A 27719-nucleotide genomic window follows, 5' to 3' on the forward strand; every position below is an offset into this window, starting at 1 on the left:
GGGTGGAATGATATGGTTTGGCTGTGTCCCCACCCAAATCTCATCTTGAATTGTAGCTCTCATAATTCCCACATGTTGTGGGAAGGACCTGGTGTAAGGTAATTGAATCTTGGGGGTGTGTCCTTTCCATGCTGTTCTCATGATAGTGAATAAGTCTCATGAGATCTGATGGTTATATAGGGGGAGTTTTCCTGCACAAGCTCTCCTTTTGCCTGCCACCATCCATGTAAGACATGACTTGCTCCTCCTTGCCTTCCTTTTCAGCCAAGTGGAACTGAGAGTCCATTAAACCTCTTTTTCTTCCCAGTCTTGTGTATGTCTTTATCAGCAGCTTGAAAATTGAATGTTAACAGAAATATAATTTGTATCTAAATGTCTTTTACAAACAGGTGAGTTAGTATGTTTTACTGTGTCAAGACTAATATTCTAAATAAAAGCAATACTATTTTTGGGTGTGTACATGTGTTTAGGTATATTTATGCACATGTACATGTATTAAGCTGTATGTCATGACTGCATGGTGAAAACTGTTATAGTCAACCAGAAATCCCTTAAGAAATTCTATTCAGATTGGCTTACATGCATTAGTGCTTATATATACTATACAGTCATCAACCCAAATGGCTTTTTGTTCACATGACTTGAGTAAATCTTTAAAAAGCTGGTTTTTATATTGTTGGTAAAATAAAAATAAATGTCTTCAAAATAGCATACATTTTTGCCTGGGTTTACTCATCAGACAGTTATATATTTGTCTCTTTTTAGGTGTCAAGGTTTGATACAAAGGTTATAAAACTATAAATTTCGTCTAACACTAAATGATCTTTGATTGTATAATTATTTGATGACTAAGGCTAATGTAATATTGTTGGTTTTTAACAAGAACAGGTATATCTTCTGAGTTACCAGAAAATATCCATATATTTTTTACTTAGGTGAACACCTGATATTCACAGGGTATAAAAATGGTTAAGAGGAAAATAACTTGAAATGTTGACTAACTTTGTCTAATATCTTAGGTTTCATAAGTAATCTAGTTATAATACTTAAAAATAAAGTAGGTAAATATAAATGCAGTAAATATTTATAAATAAACTTTTCATGTAGTTTAAAATCTTAAATTATGTTATGTTTTATTAAGTGATAGATTAAATATCTGGGTAATTTCCAAATAAGATAAAAACTAAAATATATTACTGATAATAATATGTTTGTTCTTTACTTCTTAAAATTTTATAAAAAGACTAAATATGTCACATTATTTGGTGTATTTATACATATAACAATTATGTTATGAGGAAACAGATTTCTAAAAGGTGTAAAATGGTTTTCATCTATCAGATACTGATATGTGACAGTTCAAAATTGCTTGCTAAAAATTAAGGTTACTGAGAGTTATAACTAATTATTATATATATAATTCTGTATATAAAGAGCACCAAAAATGAGATAATTTTACTGACAGAAAAATTATAAGAAAGGCATAAAAATGTAGTCTTCATTGAGAAAAAATAATTTCATCTAATTCAGAGGTTATCTAAAGGTTGTTTAAAAATATAGATTTATGAAGGAAATAAATAAAGGTTGAAAGGAAAAAATAGGAGAAAAATATGTGAAGAAAGTTATAGGCATGAAAATGTATTTTTGGTAAGGAAGGTTAAAAAAAGAAATAATTTTGAATGAGAAAGAATCTTGTGTGATAAATTTTTGTCCTTAAGTAAATGACTGATTATTTAAGAAAGAGGAAGACAGGACAAACAGAAAGTCTAAACATGTTGCCAAAGGTTTGAGCAAGTCATAATAAGGTTCATGAAGGATACTGTGGATAAAATGGATTTTGTGTGGGACCAAGTTGACTATAATTAGCACTTGTAACCTTGGACACACTCTTCCTGTGTCTGATTAAATTCAAGTATCTTTTTCATCAGTTTTGACTTCCGGTTTATCTAAATAGGCTTCCCAAAAGAAGGAGCAATCACATAAAACAGTTTTTTTTTTTCTTTTTAACTTTTCTTGGTAACTGGACTAAAAAATAACTTATGTTTTATCAGGATAATTTCCTGAGTTATATTTATTAGGTTTTTGATTACTTAGAAATAGTGAACTTTGAAAGGCTCAAGGTTTCTACATCCATGTACCTTTCTGTACTGCTTTTGAAGTCTTTCAATTATTATTCTGGTTAAATTAATGACTATTATTTCATAGTGACATGTACTCTCACTTTAGTCAAACATTTTGAATGTTTTGATGTCTTTGACAGCCTTCCCCAGGATAAACATTCTAAATTAAGTATTTTTGACCAAGGATTAACTTTGAGATTATCCACTTGGGCTCCTGTAGAGCATCAAATAATATATCTCTCATCTTGTAGACATATTAAATTATTAGGCTTATTTGGTAAATTGTATGGGAAGCATTGTCAAATGATAAGTGATGCTGAATCTTTTTTCAGTTACATTTATGGGTATGTCCTAAAATTATATAAAACTTTCAGTAATCAACTATGTCATCAGTCTTATTCTGGATATGATGTTTTATGCCACAAAAAAATAATTTTTTTGGTCAATTACTGATTATAATGAATTTACATCAGATTTTCAACCATGGCTATCCTAAATTTTTGTCATCTATAGTTATTGCTTTAAATTCTTCTCTAAAGGCATTCACAATCAAATTCCCAGAAGAGACTCTGAAAAGTATTCTAAAATACAGTTTTCTACTAACTTTAAGATCAGTGGACTAAATTTTTTCAAAACTCTAATGAAGAAACTGATGGGTTCATAAAACTTCTAATCATGCTCAAGCAGAATAAAAAATAATTACATGAGAGTGAATAACTGATAATGTTTTATGTCATTTAATTGAAACATTATTGGTCTTTACTTAAACACTTTGTTTCTCATATTTATGAAAAGTATACTTTTTAAAATAAAGATAGAAACATTTGATTTATATGCCTACTTGATTACTCTAAAATTTGAAAACTATTCCTGTGTATTCCTAGGTCAATATGGTTATTTGTATGTCTAATAATAATCTGCTCTCTCTTTATGGTAGGATACAACTGGTTATATTACCAAGGCTTTGCATAAAATATTATATTTGAGTATGTGTATAGAATACCTGGCTTCAAGGGTTCCCAGCCTTACAGTGAGTAAAAAAAAATTGTCACTTCTGTGTAGGCTCAGGAACTTAAAGAATGTAGCTAAAATTTAAAATCTGCCTTAGTTTGGCTTCCTAACCTCAAAAAGTTTTAAAATCTGAGATTCCTATGTGATCTATATATAGAGAAAAAGTTATGTTTTTAAAGAAAAGCTATAATACACCTGTTATTAGATTGCAACTCTATATATTGTTTTCAAGTGTTTTTATCTGCATATAAACGAGACTAGATTCTTAATCCTTCTATATTCCTCCAATAACACTTTTTTCATGAAGTTACTCAAAATGGAAACTGCTCTGTTCGTAAAGCCCTGCAAGCTAATACTAGATGAATTTTAAGGAACAAGTGTTGTGTCTGATGTATGGGCCACATAAAAAGTTCACCAAACTGTCTGATGTCATACCATAGATATTTAAACTACAAGTCAGGATGAGAAATTGATGTTTTCATGCTGTAGACAACTTTTTCCAAGACACTAAAACAAGACTATATATTGTAATAAAACTCTTACCCTTCTCAATGTCTACCTTTTCTACTTGGCAGGGTAACAGTCGTTTGATTTGTTCAATTGGTTGCCTTTAAGCAGAGGTTTTTGGCTCAAAAACATTATGCAAACTGAGATTGACATATTACTGTTAATTTTACTTTGTATTTTCCCTTTTTAGACTTTATATTTGTTACTAGTTAAATTTTTGCAGAAGTACAACCCTTAACAAAATAATGCTGGGCCAGCACTTTGAAATTGATAGCAAAAGACAATGAAACAGATAAAATTGAACTTATTAATGGACTCTAGGTAGACTTAGCCTCAGGACTACTCCCTTCAAAACTTTCATATTGCTCAAATGTGGCTAAAAGGGTTTTGAAACTAAATCCAAGCTATCAATCACTCCCTCCGATGTGGGACTAGACTAACAAACTGCGATAGGTCCATCCTGGCCCCAGGGGACAATAAAAACCTAACTACAGATGATTGATCAATGATGCTTTTGAAGAACGATACTGATCAAAAGACGGAAATGTGAACATTGTCAGATCAAGATGGAATCACTTGTGTTTAAAAAAAAATCCTGACAAATAGAGCCAGGAAGGTTATAAAGTAAGGGTTTTTATGCATAAATGCTTGATAACCAAACTATCACCAAAGACTGCCAAAACTGCAAACTTGCACAAAGGCCATCAAAATCCATTTTTTAATACTTCAGTGAGGACATTTGCCCAACAACTGCATATCTAATTTCTGACTAGCATCACCCTTCTTATTGCTCCTTGTAGTCAAGGATAATTATCTCAAAACAATTATACAATTCTCTTCAATTGTTTTTAAACTTTTGTCTTCATCTACCTCCTTGAATATATACATAGTTTATTATAGCACACATATTCCCATTGCAATGCTGTTTCTGAATGTGTATAATTTTCCTTTAGAGATATTTTGTTAGTTATTTAGATTGAAGATGTAAACATAATTAAAGTGTTTCTCTGAGTCCTATAAGTCTTGATAGCAAAGTACCAAACCCAAAGAGGGGTCTTGGGAACCTCAATTTGTAGCCACGTTGGACAGATGTATGGGTAACCTGGGGACCTTTACTTGCAATTGGTATATGAAGTGGGAAGTAGTCTTGTGGGACTAAGCCCTTAACCTGTGGGATGTGCACTAACCTCAGGTAGTCAATGTGATAACTGAATTGCAGGATACTCAGTTGGTGCCCAGAGAGTTGGAGAATTGGTTAGTAAGAGCAAAACATCCACACATATGGTGTCAGAGTGAAGTTTTGAGAGTGTAGTGAAGTGTTGAGTATTTAGAATAGAGATAAACAAGGAGTTCTCCTTGGAGAGGAGAAAATAGAGTTTCCTTTAAAGGGCCAAAATCAAAAAGGCTTTAAATAAAAAAACTTCTTTAAAACTGTAAAATCCCAATTAAAATGACCAGAACACCCAACTCCTCTATTCTAATTGACATTATTCAGGCCAATTAGAGCTAATAGTAATTCCATGCAATTCTCATTCATAAAAATATTAATAAAACCTTTAATTTACATATAAAGTATGATTATTTTTTCTTTCTTTTATGGGCTTACTACAAAACCTAGACTTTTAAATATATTGACAGGGTAAATTTACACAGGACTAATAAAAGCTGCCTACTGGATGTGTTACGTGAGTTTTAATTTAGCAAAGGAAAGAAATTCTTTACTTTTAGCTAAAAATACTATCTAAACAATTAGTTATAACTCCAGGTGATTATTTCATAATGTTGACATTACATTAAAGTCCAATATGTTAAGATGTGATTTTTAAAAATTTTGACAAAAGTTATAATTTAAAACAAAACAAAACAACTCAATGTTTAGGCCTACAATGACAGCCTTGCCAAGAATGGTAGAAACGCATATCCCTCTACCCACACGAAGGGGAAATAGCATATACCTCTCAAATTATATGACTCACTCACTACCTGAGAGATATAGAACATATGACCTAGGCCAATCTGGAGGAGTTAGAACATATTTTAAAAGATAATTATAAGAAATAAGTCACTTTTAAAATTACTGTGGAAACAAGATAAATTCACCATGCTATTTGTACAGCATTCGAGTTGTTTTCCCCTAGATTAAGCAATTTGCTTCTCTCTGGCAAATGCCATGTGAACCATATTAGGGTCTCCCATTGCATTTCTTGAACACAGGCAAATATAGGACCAGGTACTGTGTTAGGTGCTGGCGTATAAGAGTAAACAAATGCAACGTGATCCTGGATTTCATAGACCCTATTAGTCTTGTTGCCATGAACATCACACAACAAAAATGCAATGGAATATGACATTGCTCGTTTATTCTTTATAAGGGAAATACTTTCTTTATGGTTTTTCACATCCTAAGTAGAGATAGTTCACTCTCAAGAAATGTAAGCTTACCTATAAATAAGTCAATGGTTTCTGCCCAACATTTATGGTTATATAAACCTATTGGACTATTGGTTCTGATTTTAGTTAAGTAAAATAAACATAGATGACATTTCCAAACTCTTTGTATGTGAGTTAATTTTATAATACAAAATATAAGTTTTCAAAGTCTGTGATTGTCTCATGAATATTTACAATGGGTGTTTTCCTACTCAGCTTTTTGTTTTCTTCTAAGGTACAGGTAGTTTCATCTTTGCATCAATGATTTCATTTGAAATTTTTACCATTATGAATATTTCTTAATGTACAACTGTGGAGAGGCTAATTGACCCTTTCAAAAATAGACATGTTTTCATATAAAAGGTCCATTTTGCTACAGATGGGTAACTAAAGCAGCAACTGGCTTCAGCATTGTAATAGTCTGAAGACTTAATTATTCAGGAACAGGTTTTCTCTCTTTCCCCAACCTAACACTTTTCTTTCTAATGCCACTTACAATTGAAAAATATTTTAAATCCAAGCCACTAACATTGCTGAGTCATGCTAAGTTGTGCAATATTATGTTACATTCCATCTGGCATTAGTTAATATGATAGGATGTAGAATATTTAATTTTCATTTAAATATGTGTTTTAGGTATAGATATGTTTCAAGATGCTTCCTATAATTCAGAATTTATCTTGCAAATGTCTTTTACAGATAGCCCTTATTATGGCCACTAAGACTAAACATAAATAACATTCATTGTATTAAATGTGCTTTTCCCATCCGAATGTTACAAATTATTGGCATTCAATTGAAGAACTTGTTAAGTATATAAAATTTTGTACTGGCTGGTATCTGGAATATGCCATGAAGCAAGTTCTGTTTACAGACAAAGTCTGTAAGATATCCAAATACCACTGTGATATGTTTACAGTTTATAAAAGAATTAAATATCAAGTCCTTTTGGGTGTGCAAAAAATGAGCATTAAATGAATTGAAGGAAGAAACTAGAAAATTTTAATATCTGGCACATGTGAAATGAATGAATAATTGCATTCATCTCTTCCTCACAGCTTATTTTTGGTTGCTAAGGGACTCTCTAATGGTCATTAAGGTCATGACAGGGGATTAGTTTACTTTTATAAATGGATTTCATCTGGAAATGTCATTTCTTTGCAATCGACTATATCATCTTGGGTCTATGAGCAATGATGCTGAATTACAGACAGATGGAGAATTTTGAAAAGAGTTCCAACTAATTCTGACAGCCATCACTTCCCACCCCCCTTGGTTAAAAATTAACTTCCAATAGTGGGAAAAAGATGATGAAACCTACCCAATATCTACAAAAGATGTTAAATATCATGAATTTTTATCCACAATTTCTTTTTTTTGGGAGGCAGAATGAGTCGATCTGAAGGGAGATATGAAGATTACTAAATAAAATCAAATTTCTTTATATAATATTGCCTGCCAAATTAAACTTATAAGCATGAGGAAGCAGCCTCTACAGAAAAATAATTATTATAGGAGTCAAAACGTATTGTGTTAGTTACCAAGAAGTGCTAAAGTTCACCTGTACAGAGTTTATTTAGTTCAATTAGTTCTCAAGGCTTGTCCTTTAAATCTTCACATGAAAGGAAAGACAGCAATGGAACATTTCTTCAAGATCATCAAAGTACTTGAAGCATTTAAGGGAGTACATTTGGCTGGCTGGGTACTACAAAGAGCCAATTAGGATTGTTCACTGCTTTAAAACAGACAAGATAACCAAAAGGGAAGACTCTCTCATTATAGGCTTTGAAAGCAATATTTAGGATCATGGACTTTTAGCCTTTAGCAGTGTAAGCACCAAATTGCTTGAATGATTTATTCTCCAGAGGGCAAGTATTAAGGGGGCCTTTATCAAATTAATGGCCAATACATGTATTTAGTGGAGTTAAACACTGATATTTAAAAAGTCCATGTGAAGGATGGCCAAGATACATAGGCTTGTGTTGCTGTAATTACCAATAGATGGCCTATCTTTTCCTACCATGTATATCTCTTTTTGATACCTTCCCTTTCCTCCTGGCTTTGCTGCTCATGTGCCAATGATGGCCAGGCAGGGAAATGCAAGCCTTACTGATACCAATTTATGGCTTTTTTTTCAATTAAATAAAAAAAAAGCTTATTAGGAAAAGAGGGAAGATTGGTTATAAGGGAAAATTGGTAGATTTTTATAAGATACATGAGTAAAAAACAGTAATGTAAAAAATGTATGTTATAGTAGTGTAAAAATGTAAAAATATGGTAGCATTAATTGCTATAATAAAGATAGTTTGGGCTAGGATGAAAACTTGAGGACAGGTACTTAGTTGAAGGAGTCAGTGGAATTGAATAATGTAGTTATGGATCATCTGTGCATAGGAAATAATTTAATTGAGAAACTCAGAAAATAATGTTCTAATTTTGAGATATACCTATCTATATCTATATCTATCAAGGAGGAGGGGCAGGCGAGGGAGTGAATATGAACAGATTAGACTTCAAGCCATCATCACCCTGGTATATAATATATAAATAATGTGATATAGGTATATCACATTTATATATATCATATTTACTTTTTGTACTCTATTGTGTATACATATATATTGTAAGTCCTTGTCCTTTACACATTCCATAAACAATGAAATACAAAAAGCCATAAAATAATAAAATTCTTACAAAAGCCATAAAAAATAATGAAATTATGTCTTTTGTAGCAACATGGATAAAACTGTAGGCCATTATCTTAAGTGAAACAACTCAGAAACAGGAAGTCAAATCCTGCAAGTTCTTCCTTATAAGTGGGAGCTAAATAACGTGTACACATGGGTATAGAGTGAGAAAGGATAAATAATGAAGACTCAGAGGGTGGAATGGGGGAGAGGAATGAGGGGTGAAAAATTACTTAATGGGCACAGTGTACATTATTTGGGTGATGGTTACGCTAAAAGCCCAGACATTACTATTGCACAATATGTTTGTGTAACAAAACTATAGTTGTGCCCCTTAAATTTATACAAATAAAAAAATTTAAATGTGGCATATCTTTGAAAGGTCATATAGTATATATAAGCGTTTTATGTTGGGAGTTTTGGGAAAAACGAATCTCTCACATCTCTTTTCTGGATTCAAAACCAACTGAGAAATAGACATAAATAAGATCTGGGATGGGCGTACTAACAAAATAAAGGGCTTTCTGCTACTTCTTCCCCAAGTTTAGATCTTGGTTCTTATCAAGCCAGCCCCATGAAGAAACATGACCTAATCAATGTGCTTTGAACACAAATGAGCAAAAATGGAAATGCTAAGAGAAGGACAGTGGGGCTTTTGGCTTGTGTACCTACCGTGGCTATTTACTGTATGGAAGTAAAAACTGGGAGAACAAAGGCCACGAGAAGGCAAAAAGAGATTTGAGAAAATGGAGCAAGAGGGTTGGCTACACATGAAATAGAGTAGTAATGCTCTATACTTTAACTCAACCCAATAGAGGAATGTGGAATGATGGATGATGGTATTTTACAATCCCAGATTATACAAATCATTTCTTTTTTGGGAAGAGTGAATAAGAAAGTAAAGAAAGAAGATTCTCTATTTCTTCTCAGAGAAAGAGAGGAAATGTTACTTTCTATTTCATGGGTAAATGAAAGAATATACAAAGATGAAGAAAATTTTTATTCCTTACACTGCTTTGTCATTTTTCTGCTTGAATTATTTAAAACTTTTGGTTGCAATGGACAGAAAATAAAAGTGGCTCAAAACACAAGACTTGTACATGAATGTTTATAGCAATTTAATTTGTAATAGCCCCAAAATGGAAACAATCAAAATGTCCTAGAGTAGGTAAATGGTTAAACAAATTGTGGTACATTCGCACCATAGAATATTGTTAAGCAATAAAATGGAATGAACTATTGATATATGCATCAACTTGGATGAATCTAAAGGACATTAAGGTGATTGAAAATAAAGCCAATCTCAAAGGGTCATATACTATATTATTCCATTTATATAACATTCTCAAAATGACAACATTATAGAGATGGAGAACAGATAAGTGATTGCCAAAGGCAAGAATGGATAGGAAGGAGAAGTTTGTGGTGATGGAATAATTCTGCGTCTCACTTTTGGTGGTGATTACATGAATATACACACATGATGAAATGGCATAGAACGATTCACACGTATTGCACTAATGTCAATTTCCTGGATTTGATATTATACTACAGTTACTTAAGAACAATTGGGAAAAACTAGGTAAAGTGTGCACAGGACATCTCTGTACTATTTTTGCAACTTTGTTTGAATCTATAATTATCTTAGCATAGAGTTAAAAATTTGGCTCAAGTGAAAAAGGGAATTACTTGGTTTATGGAATTTGGCAGTGCAGGGGTTGAATCTAGGTAGCCTCACGCAAACCTGGATTCAGGAGCTCACACAATGTCATCTGGAGCTTTTTCTCTTTTTCCTTTTCTAGGTTCTGCTCACTTTTCTGTGTTGACTTAATTCTGTAGACAGCTTTCTCCATGAAGCTGCGGAAGACGCCAGAGATTAAGGCTTACATGATTCTTATACCTTGTAACCTGGGACAAAAAGTCTCTTACAATCTTAGTGGATCAGTCCTCTTGGAACCAATCACTGTTGTCAGGAAGACCTTTGATGATTATTACACTGATGGGCCTTAATGTGCTGGGGAAAAACAGGTGTGTTTACATGTGCGTGAGTGGAGTGTGTGTCTACATGTGTGTGCACACACAGAGATAGCTCCACTGGGACCTCACTGAGGAAAGGAGTGGTTTCCCAAAGAAGTGAGATGTTTTAATCAAATTCAGGTTAAGTGGACCTGGCAAAATAGCAGATGTCTACTATACTACTCAAATATCAAAGTGTAGATATGAACAAATACTTGATACTTTAACTTATAAAACATTTAAATATTACTATAACAAACAATGTTTACAGGTTTAAATGTTACTTACTTTTGGAAAGAAAAGGCTAGAAAGACTGAACAAAATTTAGTAATTAACCAAAAGCCTAAAAGAAACATAGTTCCAGGATGAGTGGCAAAATGAATCTCAACATTGCATTGTAAGTGAAGATGTTAACAAAAAATCAGAAATTCACCATACTCTTTAAATTATATAGAAAACTAAGGTTTTATATGTAAAATAATTAGTAGTTGAAACAGGTTAAAGTTTTAGAAAAAAGTACAGGCTCTCTAACATTGATCTAATAATTAAAAATACCCACGTATGCATTCAAACTTAGAAAATACCTTTATATAGGCCCAAAGCCCACTGTGGTGATTATTAAGCTCAGTGGTAGATAGGGCCATTTTACTGAGTTGGGGTCATTTTAGGTAATACTCTGTAACACAAGATGGTAAAGAGGTTGTTGGTTGCCAGGGATGTACATTGAGTGAGAAGATTCTCTTCAAAGTGTAGGAGCAGAGCTAACTGAAGACTAATAAAATAGTTTGATCTTTCAGACTTAATTTGAGTAGATTAATATTTTTAACTTGATATGAAGAATTCAGGGGAACAGAGCACTTGGGAAAAAACATTTTGAAGTAGCATTTTGTATTGATTAAGAACTGTGGTAGAAGTTAAGAATCTACATCAACAATTGTTATTGGGAAGAACAGGAGGGGTTAAAAATTTTTAAAAAGACTTACAATGATTCTGAAATAACCACACTGAAGGAGATAATGGGAAAGGGATGTGTGCCAAGGGTGTTGATATTAGAAAGGATTTCCAGCATTTCATATTTGAGAAGTGGCTTGCAGAGGGGAAGATTATTCTGCAGGGATGAGAAATAAGGCTGAAGACACAGTATTTGTGTCCAAGGTCCTGATCATAGAACTATTTTCCTCTCATGTCTCTACTCTTCTTAATTATACAGGTACCTTTCACCTTCCATCTAGTTAAAAGTATAAGAATGCATATATATATATTTAAATTATGACTTCTGAAAAAAATTGTCTTATATCTCACTTGGGCACACACATACAGATACTCCTCTACTTTTAATGGGGTTATGTCCTGATAAACCCATCGTAAATTCAAAGTCTCATTAAGTCGAACTGTGTGGCTGACTGGGAGCTACGGCTTGCTGCTGCTGCCCAGCATTGTGAGAGAAACCGTACAACTATTCTGTTTTTCACTTTTAGTACAGTGTTAAATACATTACATGAGATATTCAGTACTTTCTTATAAAATAGCCTTTATGTCAGATGATTTTGCTCAACTGTAGGCTAATATAAGTATTCTGAGTATGTTTAAGGTAGGCTGGGTTAAGCTATGTTTGGTAAGTTAGATACATTAAATGCATTTTTGACTCACAAGATTTTCAGCTTATTATGTGTTTATCAGGACATAACCTGAGGAGCATCTGTATGTACATATAAATGACAGAAATACTTCAGAACTAAACTTCCCCAAAAGGTCTTAACTTGAGGGACTAATCCCTATAGTGGCTGTTATGTAGAATTTGCCATTTGCAAGGATTGAGTGATTTGTCAAGATGATGTCCATTCAGATAAGTATGGACTATCTATCAATTACTACTCTTTGGGGGAAGTCATAGGAGGCGACAAGCTTAGTGCTCTGCATATACATTTCAAAAACAATTGCCCTGTACTAATTCCTGAAACGTATGTTTATATTTTGTCTTAATGTCCCAGTTGTGCCTTTAGACTTTGAATATGGAGTCTTAACACAAAAAAATTGAGGATGTAAACGAGTGATTTTGTAACATATCTTACCTTGAGTGGTTAACAACTTATGAGTAAGTTGTGAATACGCAAAAAGCAATATATGTGTGAAATTTTGATTGTAAAGAAACAACATCCTTGAAAAATCAGTCCATAGGATTTGTGAATGCCTTCAGTGATACTAATGACTTTTCCACATGTACAAATCACAATACTTTATTTTTGTTTAAATTTTTTTTATTTTCTGAGATGGAATCTCGCTCTGTTGCCCAGGCTGGAGTACAGTGGCTCAATCTCTGCTCACTGCAACCTCCGCCTCCTAGGTACAAGTGATTCTCCTGCCTTAGCCTCCCAAGTAGCTGGGATTACAGGTGCCTGCCACCATGCCTGGCTAATTTTTATATTTTTAGTAGAGACGAGGTTTCACCATGTTGGCCAGGCTGGTCTTGAACTCCTGACCTAAAGTGATCCACCTGCTTTGGCCTCCCAAAGTGCTGGGATTACAGGTGTTAGCCATTGTGCCCAGCCCATTTTTGTTTTTAATATAAACAAGGTGAGTTAGATATAATTTGTTTATAATTATAAAATGCACTGAATCAATCTCAAATCTGGATATAATTTACTGAACTTCACCCACAAATTAAAGCTAATTACCAGTCACAAGTGAACAGGTGACTCAAATTTGTTTTGTGTAGGAGAGATGCTTTTTGTATAGCCATCCATATGCAGTGTTAGCCACACTGTAGATAGAGGTATTTTATATCAACTTTAGTTCAAAAATCCCAATTCTGCTACTGTACAGCTGTGGAATTTTTGGCAAATTACTTAATTTTCCAAGCATCTTCTCCTTTTTCAATTAGAAAACTAAATATGTTATCTAGACATCATCATCTGAAATCCTCATGGGTAGTTGTTTTATAATTCAGTATTTTCTTTTTGTTTTAGAAATGCAATACAGTGCATATACTATATTTATACATAACACCCTCACCCTGGTGGGGTCTGGGCTAATACTCTATAACTGAATGTTAACATTTCTGCAGCAAAGCCTCTGAATGTTTATACTAAGTAGGGTAAATACAATTAATAGACTCATATTAGCAGAAGTCAGGTTTTACGACAAAAATTATACAAAACCTGATTTTCAAAATCTGTGGAGTTTTGGAATTGAATAAGAAGTTGTAGATCTGTAACATTTACTTTTTTAAAAAATGTACTTAATTGATAAATAAAACTTATACATATTTATCATGTTCAACATGAAATGTAACATCTACTTTAAAAGCCTGTTTGAGGAATAAGTGAAAAACGCATTTAAAACATTTATCGTATAATAAGAGCTCAAAAAAGTATGACTATTATTACGTGTTCATTAACAAATGTGGACTGAGGGCCCCTTTACAAATAAAGGGACACTTTATAAGGCTTGTGGTTGGAAGTTGTTCTCAGAGTAAGGTCAGATTATCCTATCTGATTCCAGAATTTGCAACTTCATTAACATCAAAGCTCTTGTTGAGCAGTTACTGTAGATATTTCCAAGTTATTTAAATATGAGTCAAAGCATAATATAAAACAAAATGCAGTTGTTATAAATATGAATCCCTCTTCGGTTTAACAATTATATATACATATGCACGTGTATATATGTATAGTCAGTTCTGCTATATATATATATACAGCATGTATATGTATATAGCATGTTTTCTGTAGTAGATGCTTGTATATATATACACGTATACATATAAATGTAGTTTTGTATATGTATACATGTACACATATAAATGTACAGTTTTGCTGTATATATGTGTGTGTATAAATATATATACTATATATATATATAGTCAGTTCTGCTGTAACTATTTTGAAAGTACAGATTTGCTCCTATGGCATTGGTACATTAGGGAACCATTTGGGCCTAATGTGAGTTTTGTACCTGGATACACAAGCTTTCATCTGGATGAAACATTAGGTGAACAGAAAGCTCCACTCAGTGGTATCAAGCTACATCAGAATATTCAAAATGAATATACCTCATGACAGTGGGCCACAGCCATCCACATCTGGCATTATAAATTCCTGTCTGAATTCAGATCACCCTCCTTCCATCATTTCCTAGTAACTCACAAGTTAAATCCTTCCACATCAACTTCCAAGCAAACTTTCCTTCTCAAGGCAAAGTGCCATATTTGTCATAGTACTCATACATTTCTTAACCAGTTAACGTGTAAAATTAGGCCACTGTTTTTATTAGGTTCCTATCTTTCTTTTAATGTGTCAGTGACTAACCTTTTGAGTGTTGTGCTACTAACCCCATTTTTTCCCATAAACCTTGTGGTTTCATTGCACAACTTTGCACAGCATTTTGTGTTTTGTGAACACATATGCCATGTTATAGCAGTGCTGTTGTTTATGACACTTGGTGTGTTCTGTGGAACATGCTTAACACATCATAATGTAGAAATAACAGTGACTACTCCAAAGTATTCTCAGAAATGCTGAACAGTGTAGCTCAAAAGAGACCATTATCTACGTTTCTCTCGATATATTTACTATTTAAAAATTATCATAGCAGTATTATGAAATTCACACTTAAAAATTTTACAAATATGTCCATGATGGTTTTAAATGTGAATAAAAATGAAAAGTGCAAAACAATATAACAACTATGATCCTATTTTCATAAAAAAATCCAAGAATATAGGTATATTGAAATATATATAATAAATATATTGTTTTATATATAAATATATATAATATATTATTTGTTATATATAAATATATATAATAAATATATTATTTGTTATATATAAATATATATAATAAATATATTATTTGTTATATATAAATATATATAATAAATATATTATTTGTTATATATAAATATATATAATAAATATATTATTTGTTATATATAAATATATATAATAAATATATTATTTGTTATATATAAATATATATAATAAATATATTATTTGTTATATATAAATATATATAATAAATATATTATTTGTTATATATAAATATATATAATAAATATATTATTTGTTATATATAAATATATATAATAAATATATTATTTGTTATATATAAATATATATAATAAATATATTATTTGTTATATATAAATATATATAATAAATATATTATTTGTTATATATAAATATATATAATAAATATATTATTTGTTATATATAAATATATATAATAAATATATTATTTGTTATATAAAAATATATAATAAATATATTGTTTTATATATATATATATAAAAAACAAAAGTAAATGTCTAGTCATGGTACCTAAACTATTAGGTTGGTGCAAAAGTAATTGCAGTTTTTGCCATTGAAAGTAATGGCAAAAACCGCAATTACTTTTGCACCAACCTAATATTAACAGTGGTTACACCTGGGAATGATATTAGTAGGCGGTGAGGAGGAAGCACATTTACTTCGTACTGTTCTGTATCATTTTTTAGAACAACACTTTTTTAAAAAATAAAAATTAGTTATTTTAGTTAAAATAGATCTATGATGTTACCAACACAAAGATAAAGGTTTGAGGTGATGGATATGCTAAAATCCTGACTTGATCATTGCACATTGTATACATATATCAACATATCACACTGTACCCCATATATGTACAATTATTATGTACCAATTAAAAGTACATATATTAATTTTTAAAGAAAGAATTAAAAATTAAACTGTGGTGTTAGAAGTTAGGATAGCTGTTACCACTGAGGGAGGTGATGACTGGGAGAAGGTGTAAGAGAGTCTTCCGAGGTACAGATAATTTTCTATTTCATCATTTGAGTGCTGGTTATGTGGGCATGTTCACTTTGAAAATTCACTGTTACATATTCACTTATGATTGATCTACTTTTTACATAAGGCTCACTTAAAAATGTTTTCACAGTGACTTATCAAATAGCATTCTTTAGTTTAAATTCACATAGTTAATAGCTGTCTTTTCCCATTCATTATGGTTTATTCCCCCAACTTCCCCTTAATACAGTTATATGACAAAAGGCCCTTTTATTAATTTTTATAGAAGGCCAAATCTCTACCTGATAAAAATGGTATATAAGAAAATCGTGCTCATACCTTTTAGTATGAGGAGGACCATGAGGTCTAGTCACTTATTAATCATGGTAGCCACTCGTCACTATCTGGTAAAAAGGTTTCTTTTACCTAAAATTGAAAGGAATAGAGAGGTGAAAGTGATTGTTAAACAGGCAACACAACCAAAAACCAAATGTCGAAGGGACCAAAAAAAAATGTGTTTATGGTGGTTTTCTGTATGACACATCCTGAATATGCTCTATAAATATGGAATCACCAGTGTCAGAGCTGAAAGGGACCTCAAAGATCATTCTCACACTCTCCCAGCCAGATTTTAAGTGGATAAACTTGATTAGCTGAAAGGCTTAAAATATTTCAGCTTGCTTGCTTTGGTGTGAAGGGTCCTGTGCTGCATAAAATTAAAAGTGCATTTGGCCAGATATGTTACATTCAGCAAACAAACAGGACAGGCAAGGCAAGTAAACAGTGTATAATTAAGTTGCAGCTCCATGTACTTCCTATACCAGCAAGAATGATTGAAACATCTTTTCCCATTATCATTACAAGGCCTGTGGATTATTTTCAGACTTGGCTCTGGCGCCACATATCTTGACCTTACCTGAAATACAAATCTACAAAATTCACATTTTCTATAAAATAATAGTTTAGAACAGGGGTTCCGAACCGTGGTCTGTTAGGAACCAGGCCGCAGAGCAGGAAGCGAGTGGTAGGTGGCCGCTCCCATTGCTGGCATTACCACCTGAGCTCTGCCACGTATCAGATCAGCAGTGGCATTAGATTCTCATAGGAGTGTGACCCCTATTGTGAACTGTGCATGTGAGGGATCTAAGTTGTACACTCCCTATGAGAACGTAATGCCTGATGATCTGTGACTGTCTCCTATTACCCCAAGATGGGACCATCTAGTTGCAAGAAAACAAGCTCAGGGCTCCCAATGATTCTACATTATGGTGAGTTATATAATTATTTAATTATATATGTAATATATAATGTAATAATAATAGAAATAAAATGCACAATAAATGTAATGTGTTTGAATCATCCTGAAACCACCCCCTACTCTCAGTCTGAGGTTTTGTCTTTCACAAAACCAGTCCCTGGTGCCAAAAAGGTTGGGGACCACTGGTTTAGAGTATGTAAGGGGTAGTAATGAGACAAGAAAATGAAACACTTTAAAATCTACATCTTTAATATATCAAGTAGCAAGGGACAATATTTTATTTGTGATGACTAAATAATATTTACAATGATTTTATGGGCACATATATTTACACTTGTACATTAAAGTATTTTTGAAAAGGAAAGTCATATATATGATTAAAATAATGTATCAAAACATAATAGAGAACCAAATACATCTTGGGCCATAATTTTACCACTTCTAAATTCTTATTTTTAAAAAATAATAAAGATAATTTAACTCACTACCATTTACTAAAATGTCCTAGTCAACTTGTTGTGGCATAGTAAAACTAAGCTGCCACCATGGTAACTGACACTCAGGGATTTTAAAAGGCAACAAATATTTAAAAAACTTAAAAGACAACCTTTTCTTTTGAAATTTTATTTTTTTAGAACACAAAAGAAGAAAACAAAGAGTTTCATTTTTCTGCTTGCTGAAAGTACTTGGGTAAACTTAGCTTTAAGATGGGTCTTCTTTCAAAGATTTTAAATATATTTTTGAAAGGGTATTGATAAACTTTGAAAAGCAGATTTGATCAACTTCATTTTGCTTGGTTTTGAAGTGATTTATCTTAGATTTCCTTTTGAAATATTTCTTCCAAATTTTCTAACCATGCTTGGATTTATTTTACAGATGTTTCTTTTATGTTCTAGAGAAGAAATAAAAAGATGCATAAATATCATTCAAAAAGTTTTCATCGTTCAACTTATAAAAATTATGACCATAGAAAGAAAAATTTACTCTTGAAATTCATAGTTGTTAGTTAACATAATTTAAAATATAACAACAACAAAGAGACATTAATACCTTTGGTTTAAAAGCTGTTCAAATTCATATTGCAAACTAAAGTTTCAGTGAGTGCGTGCACATACACAGACATCGGGTGAAGTCGCTGAATTAAATACTATGTTCATTTTCTTTCTTTCTGACTAATAAAAGACCATTTCTACAAGCATTTCTTCATTTTCCTTGTTGTATCACCATTTTTTCTCATTCCTTGGATTATATTTCCCCAGGGATTTAAACTTCCATATTTTTCCAATTTTAAAATTATCATTTGCATCTAGTACTTCCTAAAGGGCTGATCTTAATCCTATAGCTCTTTTTTCTTTTACTGCCACCTCTCAAGTATGTTCTATTTATGCCCATTCTTCTGGTTCTTCATTAGCTTTCACCGTCATTTTCTACTCAACAAAGTGTTGTTACAATAGGGTGCCATTGACTTTTTTCAGGATCAGTTTAATTGCTTATCCACTTTCTTGGCCATATTAGGTTTTAGTTTTAGAGGGACATATTCCCTTAACACTCTCTGTTATTTCTCTAACTGCTAAGTTAACAGGAGTTGCCTTTTTCCCTACTGATGGTCCTATGTTTCTTTATTTGTACATTGTTAGTTAGAAAACTGGTTTAATACATTTTTCACTTGAACATTATAATGTATATAAAATATCTTTCCTTACAAACTAATACCTCTTTGGCAAGCATTGTGGTTTATTATCATCTCCCACTTTTTTTTTCCCCATAGTAGATATTTTTACTCACATCTCTTTATACATGAAATATTTGATGAATTTGTATCTTCAGATAATAAGCATATTAGAAAAACCCAATTTCTATGATTTGAGTTTTTTTTTTTTTTTTTTTTTTTTTTTTTTTGAGACGGAGTTTTGCTCAGTCGCCCAGGCTGGAGTGCAGTGGTGCGATCTCGGCTCACTGCAAGCTCCGCCTCCCAGGTTCACGCCATTCTCCTGCCTCAGCTTCCCGAGTAGCTGGGACTACAGCCGCCTGCCACCATGCCCGGCTAATTTTTTTAATTTTTTTTGGTAGAGACGGGGTTTCACCATGTTAGCCAGGATGGTCTCGATTTCCTGACCTCGTGATCCGCCCGCCTCAGCCTCCCAAAGTGCTGGGATTACAGGCGTGAGCCACGGCGCCCGGCCAATTTGAGAGTTTTTATAAATTTATTATTTGGCTGTAGAATTATGATTCTTGAAGAACTTTTTTAGAAGATCTGTGGGGGCAGTACACATCTAAACTAACTACAGATACACATTTTTAAGCATTATTAAATACAACATGTCAAACCAAATGATCAAGGTAAATTTTGTACTTTACTACCTTACTGTCTGATGTTTCAATTTGCTGTCTGATGCTTCAATTTCCATTGAACTTAAGGTAAACACTGGCTACTACAGGAAGCAGGCATTTACCAATATAGGTTGACAAAGTTACTGAGGAATTTTATATTACTCTAATCAAAGGGCATCGACAGAAAAAAACTAACAATAGCTTTCATGTTATCCTTAGAAAAATTATATCATGAGACACCTTTAAATTGCATTTGCTATAATTATCAGTTACTATAGAGAACAATCAAACTGTGTCTTACTGCTCTCTGTATTCATCACAGGACATGGTAAATGCCTAGTGAATAAATAGTTTCTGAATGAAGTCTTAGGAACTGTAGTATCAGAGAGACAGAGGTCTAGATGTTGGGGCCTGAAAACTGGCTGGCATGATATACCACTAGTTTAACTGAAGTGGTTTTGTTACCATAAACGCATGTCACTCCCATATGCGGTTGATGGAATGTAGTATCTTTCATACTGATGGGAAAGATCCATCAGTATCTTTTCCAACTTGCCAATGGGAGTTACAATATGATTGTAACTAGATACAGACTGGAATCTGTATAGTAGTTACACATTGAGTTAGAGGCCAAATTATTCAAAATATTACGCTAAGAGAAAAATTTAAAGTGGGTATAGTTTATCTGCAAAATATACTTAATTAGTAACATTAAGTAATACATTTAGCCAATTATTTCAATTATTATGAGACAGTAGGGATAACTAAAAGGGTGTAGGAAAGTAGAGTTTTAAGATCTGGTTCTTGAGTTTTGGCTCTACCAATATAATATCTGTGTGATCTTGGGTAAATGCTTTTGTGTTTTAAAGTTTCCTTATCTATACTATGTGGATAATCATACTTGTTCTACCACATAGTAAAGGTGATGAATAAAGGGAGATTCTTATGAAAACACAATAAAAAACGTAAAGTACCATATGTGTGTTACAGAGTCATACCATTAAATATCAAATTAAAAGCTGAGACATACCCATTGTTGGTTTGTTTTCTTGTAAGTGCTTATCACTTGAATTATCTTGTCGAACACGTTTGGCAAATCCAGAATTTACGTCTGCAGTTAACGAACTGTTTGATGTAGAACTTGAGAGGAAAAGTTTTTAATTTAGTTAAGCATTTTTTTTATACCTCAAAGTTCTAATACATATTGTACATGCGACAATGATTAAAGAAATAAAACACAAAAATATTAAGTTGTGAAATCTCACAGAAGTGGAGGTACTAAATACATTTTTGGCCCACAGAGAAATTTAGCTGTGTGTGATTTTAAATTGGATATTTTATATTTTTATTCAAATTGAATGTTATGATTGTAGGTGTATGTTACAATTCTGTAGCAGAATATTCCAGGGTGCTTTGCTGGCAGATAAGTAAGCACTATTATTCAAAATGTAGAGATCAGTAGCACATAGTCACAAGAGGTTAAAAAAAAAAAAAACAAAAAAAACTAAGCTCATGTTACAAATTTGGACCAAGAACCCTAATGTGAAAGGTATAAACAAGTGAGATTGTTTGAAAAACCTTGTTTTAAAATGAAAGCAGGGTAACAATAAAAACCTCTAATTACTACAATCACAGAAACTGAAATAAAAAGAATGACCTGTTTTCATTTGCTCTAGCTTCAAAAATTTAATCAGTCTTACACTGCTGATGGTTCAACTTTCTTACTCAATTTGAGTTGACACCTATTATGGCCTTGTGTTACATGATATACAAGTAAACAAGGCACAAAAATCCCTGTCCTAAAAACTTATAGAATAGACATACAGTGGAGATGAGAAAAAAATAAGATAAATACATGAAATAATATAAGGTAAAGTAAAAATATAGTGCCAAGGTTTCCATAATGCAAGGAGCTATAGATTCTTGAGTGTAGAGTAAGAAAGAATAATGGAAATTTTGTGGATGCAATGAATTTGATCTGGGTCCTGAAAAATAGCAATCCTTCCTAGTCCTAAAGAGGATCAATTTTTAACAGGTAGGATTGGGGGTTGGGTCGAAAAAGAACATCCTTCCACGCTGATTCAAACAACCTAAGCTTAGGGAAATTCTGGCTAATAAAGATACTATATAGTAATACCCCTTATCAACGGGGGGGATATCTTCTAAGATCGCCAGTGGATGCCTGCAACTGAGGATAGTATCAAACCGGATATATACTATGTATTCTCCTACACATATCTATGATAAAGTTTAAATTATAAATTAGGCACAGTAAGAGATTAACAATAATAATAATAAAATAGAGAAATTATAATTATAATTATTATAAGGTTACGTGAATGTGGTCTCCCTCTCTATTAAAATATCTTATTGTTCTACAATCGCCTATTTTTGAACTGCGGTTGACCATGGGTAACTGAAACCACAGAAAGCAAAACTTGAATAAGGGGTGACTACTCAGTGGAAGTAATGAAAATGACACAGTTTAAGAAGATAAAATCACAAATTTGTATGCACAAATATTATATCAACTACAGTAGTCCCCACTTCTTAAATGGTGATAAATTACTATGATTCTGTTTTGAATATTAAACACACTTTTGTATATATCAGCTGTCCAAGGCAGAAATTCTTTTTTGATCATTTGGTGATTTTATTTTTTCAAATATAAAGATCAATATTATTAGTTACTTTTGATAAAACATTGTTTTTTCTTAAATTTATCCCAAAGTTGTCTTTATTACTTCATAGTACAATTATTCACTATGGCTAGTTCCAGGACGCTACTTTTTACTCATAGCATGTTCTTTCTTGAAAATTAGGCTTTTGAATAAAGCCATTTGATTAGAACTCATATTTCTAGAAATCAAATCCAACCATAATAAATTGCGTATTTATATAAAAGTAAAATATACCCAAACATGTTTACGATTTAGTTAAATAGTCCACTGATGAAATGTTTAACATTTATGTTGTAGGTCATAAACTACAAAGACTTAAAACTGATGAGTGCAAGTTCAAATTATGTTAAAGGCTATACTGAAAAATCCAAAGACACTTCCAGTTGTGCACAAAACATATTCCCATAACTATAAATAAAGAATTAACCTTTTGCTCCCTTATATAGGTAGAATGTTTCTTCTACTCAACATAATACCTCTTCTACTATTTTATCTGAAATAATTTCTAGTTGAAATAATTAGACATCTTTCAAAACAAAATAAAAATGTATGGCAAATATGAAACTGCTTTGGGGTGCTCAGAAGATTGTGGACAAACAAAAAACCAATCAACCAAACAAATACAAAACAAACAATCCAAAACTCTGATTAATATAATTGAGAAGTAAAAGCTAACATTATGTATGCATTATATTTAAATATTTGATAGGCTAATCAATTTAGTAAAATAGTGTGCTAGAGAAATATTAAATAAATTGTTAAGATTAAAAATCTAATATACTCAATTATTTAAACAAATCTGTTGGGTAGGTTTTGGAATATCCAGTGCTTTCAAACTCTAATGCCATTTTATGCAAAATAAATGAAATACATATATAGAAAGCTTCCCCTTCTTTATTTTTAAAACTATATTAGAATATATACACAACTAAATATGTATATAAAGCTGCTAAATGGAAAATACCACAGTTTATTACTCTGAAGTGCATGTAACTTTAATTGGGGAAAAAGAAGATTAAAAAAAGTAATCATGTACATTTCTAGCATTAATCTCTTTTAACCTTAGTTAATGGCAGGATCTAATTACTGGTACCAGAGGGAATGTAATAGAACAATTAATAGGCTATAAGAAATCAAGTTACTTTCTTTACATGTCCTTTAATATTATTTCACAATATTAGTTGTTCATGTGGAAGCCCTTTAACTTATCTAAAATCACTCCAAATACACAATTCACATAACTGGACATTTCCTGAAAAACTACTTGATTTTATAATAGCTAAGTTCATATTTAAAAATTATTCTTATCTATAAACATTTGTGACATCTTAGTAAACACAACATACTACCAGTGAAGGACAAGAAAACTCACTAAAATTAATTAATGGAACAAATGACAAAACTGACACTATGCAAATTAGTGATAAAAGTAGACGAAACAGATGATTGTGGTTAGCTAGGCTCACTCATAAAGTGACAGACTTCTGTATATAAACCAGAATAATTGTACAAATCAAATTTGTACCTTAGCAAATACAAAATTTTAAATGTCATAGATGAGACATTTAGGAAAAATCCATAAATTTTAAATTTACACATTCCAAGTCTCTGTTATACTTTGTTTAGGAGGGACAAGGACAGATATTAAATTCACTTATGAGAAGATACTCAATGTAGCACAAATAAGTAGGCTACTTGTAAATTCGTTTCCTGTTACTTAAATGATAACAGGCTCCTGGTGGAAAATACATTTAAAAAGAGTCATTTTAAGGTCTTCTATAAATTTTTCTCCCCATAATCACATAGCAAAGAAAAAGAGGTAGAGGAAGTCAGATCCATTTTATATTTATTGAGTATATTTGTCATTGCATTCAATTTATAGGATATAAAGAATGCATCATGAACTTCTAGTCATATAACTCAATATATTTAAGATTTTTCCTTATCTTTAGTTTTTAGTTGTTTTACTACTATATACCTAGGTATGTTTCTCTTTATATTAACCCGGCTTTTGGTTTGCAGTGCTACTCAAATCCATGGTTTAATGTCTTTTGTTAGTTTTGAATAAGTATTAGCCATCATCTCAAATATTACTTTTCCCTATTCTTTCTCTCACTCCCTTCTGAGACATACAATACATATTTTCTAGACTTTTAAAAATTGTGTCCCATGTCTCTTTCACTTCTTCCCATATTTTTATCATACTGCACATCAGTTTGGATATTTTCCTACCAGTCTATCTTTCAGAAAAAATTCCAAAACCTGAACAAATGAATAATAACAAAATCAAAGTCGTAATAAAGTCTCCCAGCAAAGAAAAGCTTGGAATTTGATGGCTTCACTGCTGATTTTTACCAAACATTTAAAAAAGAACCAATACCAATCTTACTCAAACTATTCTGAAAAACAGAGGCAGAAGGAATACTTCCAAAATCATTATATGAGGCCAGTATTACTCTGATACCAAAACCAGACAAGGACACATCAAAACAAGAAAACTCCAGGCCAATATCCCTGATGAACACATGCACAAATCCTTAACAAAATACTAGCAAACTGAATCCAATAACAAACCTGAAAGATCATTCATCATGGCCAAGTGGGATTTATCCCAGGGATGCAAGATGGTTCAACATATGCAAATTAACCAATGTGATACATTGTATCAATAGAATGAAGAACAACAACCATATGATCATTTCAATAAATGCTGAAAAAGTATTTGATAAAATTCAACATCCCTTTATGATAAAAACTCTCACCAAGCGGACTTAATAGACGTCTACAGAACTCTCCACCCAAAATCAACAGAATATACATTCTTTTCAGCACCACACTGCACTTATTCCAAAATTGACCACATAGTTGGAAGTAAAGCACTCTTCAGCAAATATAAAAGAACAGAAATTAGAACAATCTGTCTCTCAGAATACAGTGCAATCAAACTAGAACTCAGGATTAAGACACTCACTCAAAACCACTCAACTACATGGAAACTGAACAACCTGCTCCTGAATGACTACTGGGTACATAACGAAATGAAGGCAGAAATAAAGATGTTCTTTGAAACCAACGAGAACAAAGACACGACATACCAGAATCTCTGGGACACATTTAAAGCAGTGTGTAGAGGGAAATCTATAGCAGTAAATGCCCACAAGAGAAAGCAGGAAAGATCTAAAATTGACACGCTAACATCACAATTAAAAGAACTAGAGAAGCAAGAGCAAACACATCCAAAAGCTAGCAGAAGGCAAGAAATAACTAAGACCAGAGCAGAACTGAAGGAGATAGAGACGCAAAAAACCCTTCAAAAAATCAATGAACCCAGGAGCTGGTTTTTTGAAAAGATCAACAAAATTGATAGACTGCTAGCAAGACTAAGAAAGAGGAAAAGAGAGAAGAATCAAATAGACACAGTAAAAAAAGATAAAGGGGATATCACCACCGATCCCACAGAAATACAAACTACCATCAGAGAATACTATAAACACCTCTACACAAATAAACTAGAAAATCTAGAAGAAATGGATAAATTCCTGGACACATACACCCTCCCAAGACTAAACCAGGAAGAAGTTGAATCTCTGAATAGACCAATAATAGGCTCTGAAATTGAGGCAATAATTAATAGCCTACCAACCGAAAAAAGTCCAGGACCAGGCGGATTCACAGCTGAATTCTACCAGAGGTACAAAGAAGAGCTGGTACCATTCCTTCTGAAACTATTTCAATCTATAGAAAAAGAGGGAATCCTCCCTAACTCATTTTATGAGACCAGCATCATCCTGATACCAAAGCCTGGCAGAGACACAACAAAAAAAGAGAATTTTAGACCAATATCCCTGAAGAACATTGATGCAAAAATCCTCAATAAACTACTGGCAAGCCCAATCCAGCAGCACATCAAAAAGCTTATCCACCATGATCAAGTGGGCTTCATCCCTGGGATGCAAGGCTGGTTCAATATACGCAAATCAATAAATGTAATCCAGCATATACACAGAACCAAAGACAAAAACCACATGATTATCTCAATAGATGCAGAAAAGGCCTTTGACAAAATTCAACAGCCCTTCATGCTAAAAACTCTCAATAAATTAGGTATTGATGGGACATATCTCAAAATAATAAGAGCTATCTATGACAAAACCACAGCCAATTTCATACTGAATGGGCAAAAACTGGAAGCATTCCCTTTGAAAACTGGCACAAGACAGGGATGCCCTCTCTCACCACTCCTATTCAACATAGTGTTGGAAGTTCTGGCCAGGGCAATCAGGCAGGAGAAAGAAATAAAGGGTATTCAATTAGGAAAAGAGGAAGTCAAATCGTCCCTGTTTGCAGATGACATGATTGTGTATTTAGAAAACCCCATCATCTCAGCCCAAAATCTCCTTAAGCTGATAAGCAACTTCAGCAAAGTCTCAGGATACAAAATCAATGTGCAAAAATCACAAGCATTCTTATACACCAATAACAGACAGAGAGACAAATCATGAGTGAACTCCCATTCACAATTGCTTCAAAGAGAATAAAATACCTAGGAATCCAACTGACAAGGGATGTGAAGGACCTCTTCAAGGAGAACTACAAACCACTGCTCAATGAAATAAAAGAGGACACAAACAAATGGAAGAACATTCCATGCTCATGGATAGGAAGAATCAATATCATGAAAATGTCCATACTGCCCAAGGTAATTTATAGATTCAGTGCCATCCCCATCAAGCTACCAATGACTTTCTTCACAGAATTGGAAAAAACTACTTTAAAGTTCATATGGAACCAGAAAAGAGCCCGCATTGCCAAGACAATCCTAAGGCAAAAGAACAAAACTGGAGGCATCACACTACCTGACTTCAAACTATACTACAAGGCTACAGTAAC

At 32.5% G+C, this 27719-nt stretch overlaps 1 protein-coding gene across 2 annotated transcripts in view; it reads right to left on the reverse strand.

The window, feature by feature from the left end:
* Nucleotides 1-16944: 16944 nt before the first annotated feature.
* Nucleotides 16945-27719, reverse strand: part of KIF18A (kinesin family member 18A) — an 87735-nt gene continuing 76960 nt past the window's right edge. The window contains exons 16-17 of one of the 2 annotated variants that reach the window (XM_063608141.1): nucleotides 21179-21288; nucleotides 16945-16985 (exon numbers count right to left, since the gene is read on the reverse strand). In XM_063608141.1, coding sequence (XP_063464211.1) covers nucleotides 16960-16985; nucleotides 21179-21288 — 136 coding nt within the window. In that variant the 3' untranslated portion in view covers nucleotides 16945-16959. Of the gene's footprint in view, nucleotides 16986-18063; nucleotides 18710-21178; nucleotides 21289-27719 lie in introns of those variants that run through there. The other variant, XM_003830429.6, reaches the window with a different exon arrangement.

The sequence above is a fragment of the Pan paniscus genome, chromosome 9 (assembly GCF_029289425.2).
Source record: "Pan paniscus chromosome 9, NHGRI_mPanPan1-v2.0_pri, whole genome shotgun sequence".
Classification (NCBI taxonomy): Eukaryota; Metazoa; Chordata; class Mammalia; order Primates; family Hominidae; genus Pan; species Pan paniscus.